Below are 1,784 nucleotides of genomic sequence, written 5' to 3'. Positions count from 1 at the left end.
CAGAACAACAGCCAAATCCAATGATTTGCTGTAGGGCTTTGCCCTTGGCTCTGAGCTCAGATTCAGAAAATACTTTCACATTTCCAAGACAGCTTTATCACATGCATCAGGGAAATGGGACATCCAATGTTATCCCATTTTATAGATAGCTTGCCCAAGGTCGCCTAGCTAGCAAAGCCAGAGATTGAACCCAGATCACCAATCTCCAAAGCCATTATTCTCTCCTCCATAGCACACTAACAAAAGGACTCAATTGGGCCTCATACCTTAAAGGGAAACAGTCAGACCTTATTTAGAGTTTTAAAAATTGACAATAAATTTGAGGATTATCTGAACACAGAATCTTGGGTGAACAGATGGCAGATGCCAGACAGCAGGGTGCAATGTTGCTTATACTTCATTGCCCCTTCAGGTCATGGCCTCAAGCCTCTGGACATTGAGTTCATGAAACACTTGCATGACAAGGAGAACGTCATTCCCCTCATCGCCAAAGTGGACACACTGACTCCAGAAGAGTGCCAGCAGTTTAAGAAGCAGATAAAGAAAGAAATTCAAGAGCATAAAATAAAAATATATGAGTTTCCAGAGACAGATGATGAAGAAGAAAATAAGCTTGTTAAAAAGATAAAGGACCGTTTGCCTCTTGCTGTGGTTGGTAGCAATACTATCATTGAAGTTAATGGCAAAAGAGTCCGAGGAAGGCAGTATCCTTGGGGTGTTGCAGAAGTTGAAAATGGTGTACATTGTGATTTCACAATTCTAAGAAACATGTTGATAAGAACCCACATGCAGGACCTGAAGGACGTGACGAACAACGTGCATTACGAGAACTATAGGAGCCGGAAGCTGGCAACTGAGATGTACAATGGTGTAGATAACAACAAGAACAAAGGGCAGCTGACCAAGAGTCCTCTGGCCCAAATGGAGGAAGAAAGAAGGGAACATGTAGCGAAGATGAAGAAGATGGAGATGGAGATGGAGCAAGTGTTTGAGATGAAGGTCAAAGAAAAGGTGCAGAAGCTCAAAGATTTGGAAGCCGAGCTGCAGCGGTGTCATGAGCAAATGAAGAAGAACCTGGAAGCCCAGCACAAGGAACTGGAGGAGAAGTGGCGCCAGTTTGAGGATGGCAAAGCCAACTGGGAAGCCCAGCAGCGGATCTTGGAGCAACAGAACACTTCCAGAACTTTGGAAAAGAACAAGAAGAAGGGGAAGATCTTTTAAACCCATTCTTGACCACCAGTTACGTATTAGTTGCCAATATGCCAGCCTGGACGTTAGTGTTTGTTGGATCCGTTTGACCAATTTTGCACCATTTGTATCCATAATGATGGATTTAACAGCATGACTTCTTTTTTTTTTTTTTTTGGTTATTGTTGATGGAGATTCCGATGCCTTGAATTGCCTACTGGTGTCATGTACTTAGGAGGAAACATCTCTAAGTACCTTTCCAATTTTTCCTTTTGTCTTCACTTTAGTGCAGGAGAACATTTTACTGTTGTACAATCATGTTCTGGTGGTTTGATTGTTTACAGGCTATTCCAGAATAAAAGGACTCTGGAAGGTTTGTGTGGAGGATAAATCACCATACTCTGATACAGACTCTGCTTCTCTCTCTATTAGAATTCTACCCCGAGGGTCCCCCCTCAGTGCAGCATCCACAGATGAGAAAGTGACCTAGTCTAACACCGCTGACCCTCTTTTTTGACACTTCCATTGTTTAAAAGTACACATGGAAAAAAGAAACCTAAGCTTACAGTGCACCTAAAGCTTTTTCTAACAGCCCT

General features: G+C 42.6%; 1 protein-coding gene across 1 annotated transcript; it reads left to right on the top strand.

The window, feature by feature from the left end:
• Nucleotides 1–273: 273 nt before the first annotated feature.
• Nucleotides 274–1,403, top strand: LOC123255949 (septin-7-like; the record flags this gene model as incomplete). The annotated part of the gene is made up of 1 exon (XM_044684657.1): nucleotides 274–1,403. A coding segment is annotated over one exon (948 nt), but the record flags the coding sequence as incomplete, so codon positions are not given.
• Nucleotides 1,404–1,784: the final 381 nt, after the last annotated feature.

Source organism: Gracilinanus agilis, unplaced genomic scaffold (genome assembly GCF_016433145.1).
Source record: "Gracilinanus agilis isolate LMUSP501 unplaced genomic scaffold, AgileGrace unplaced_scaffold54458, whole genome shotgun sequence".
NCBI lineage: Eukaryota > Metazoa > Chordata > Mammalia > Didelphimorphia > Didelphidae > Gracilinanus > Gracilinanus agilis.
The sequence above is the reverse complement of the archived record's forward strand: the minus strand, read 5'-3'. Positions and strand labels throughout refer to the sequence as shown.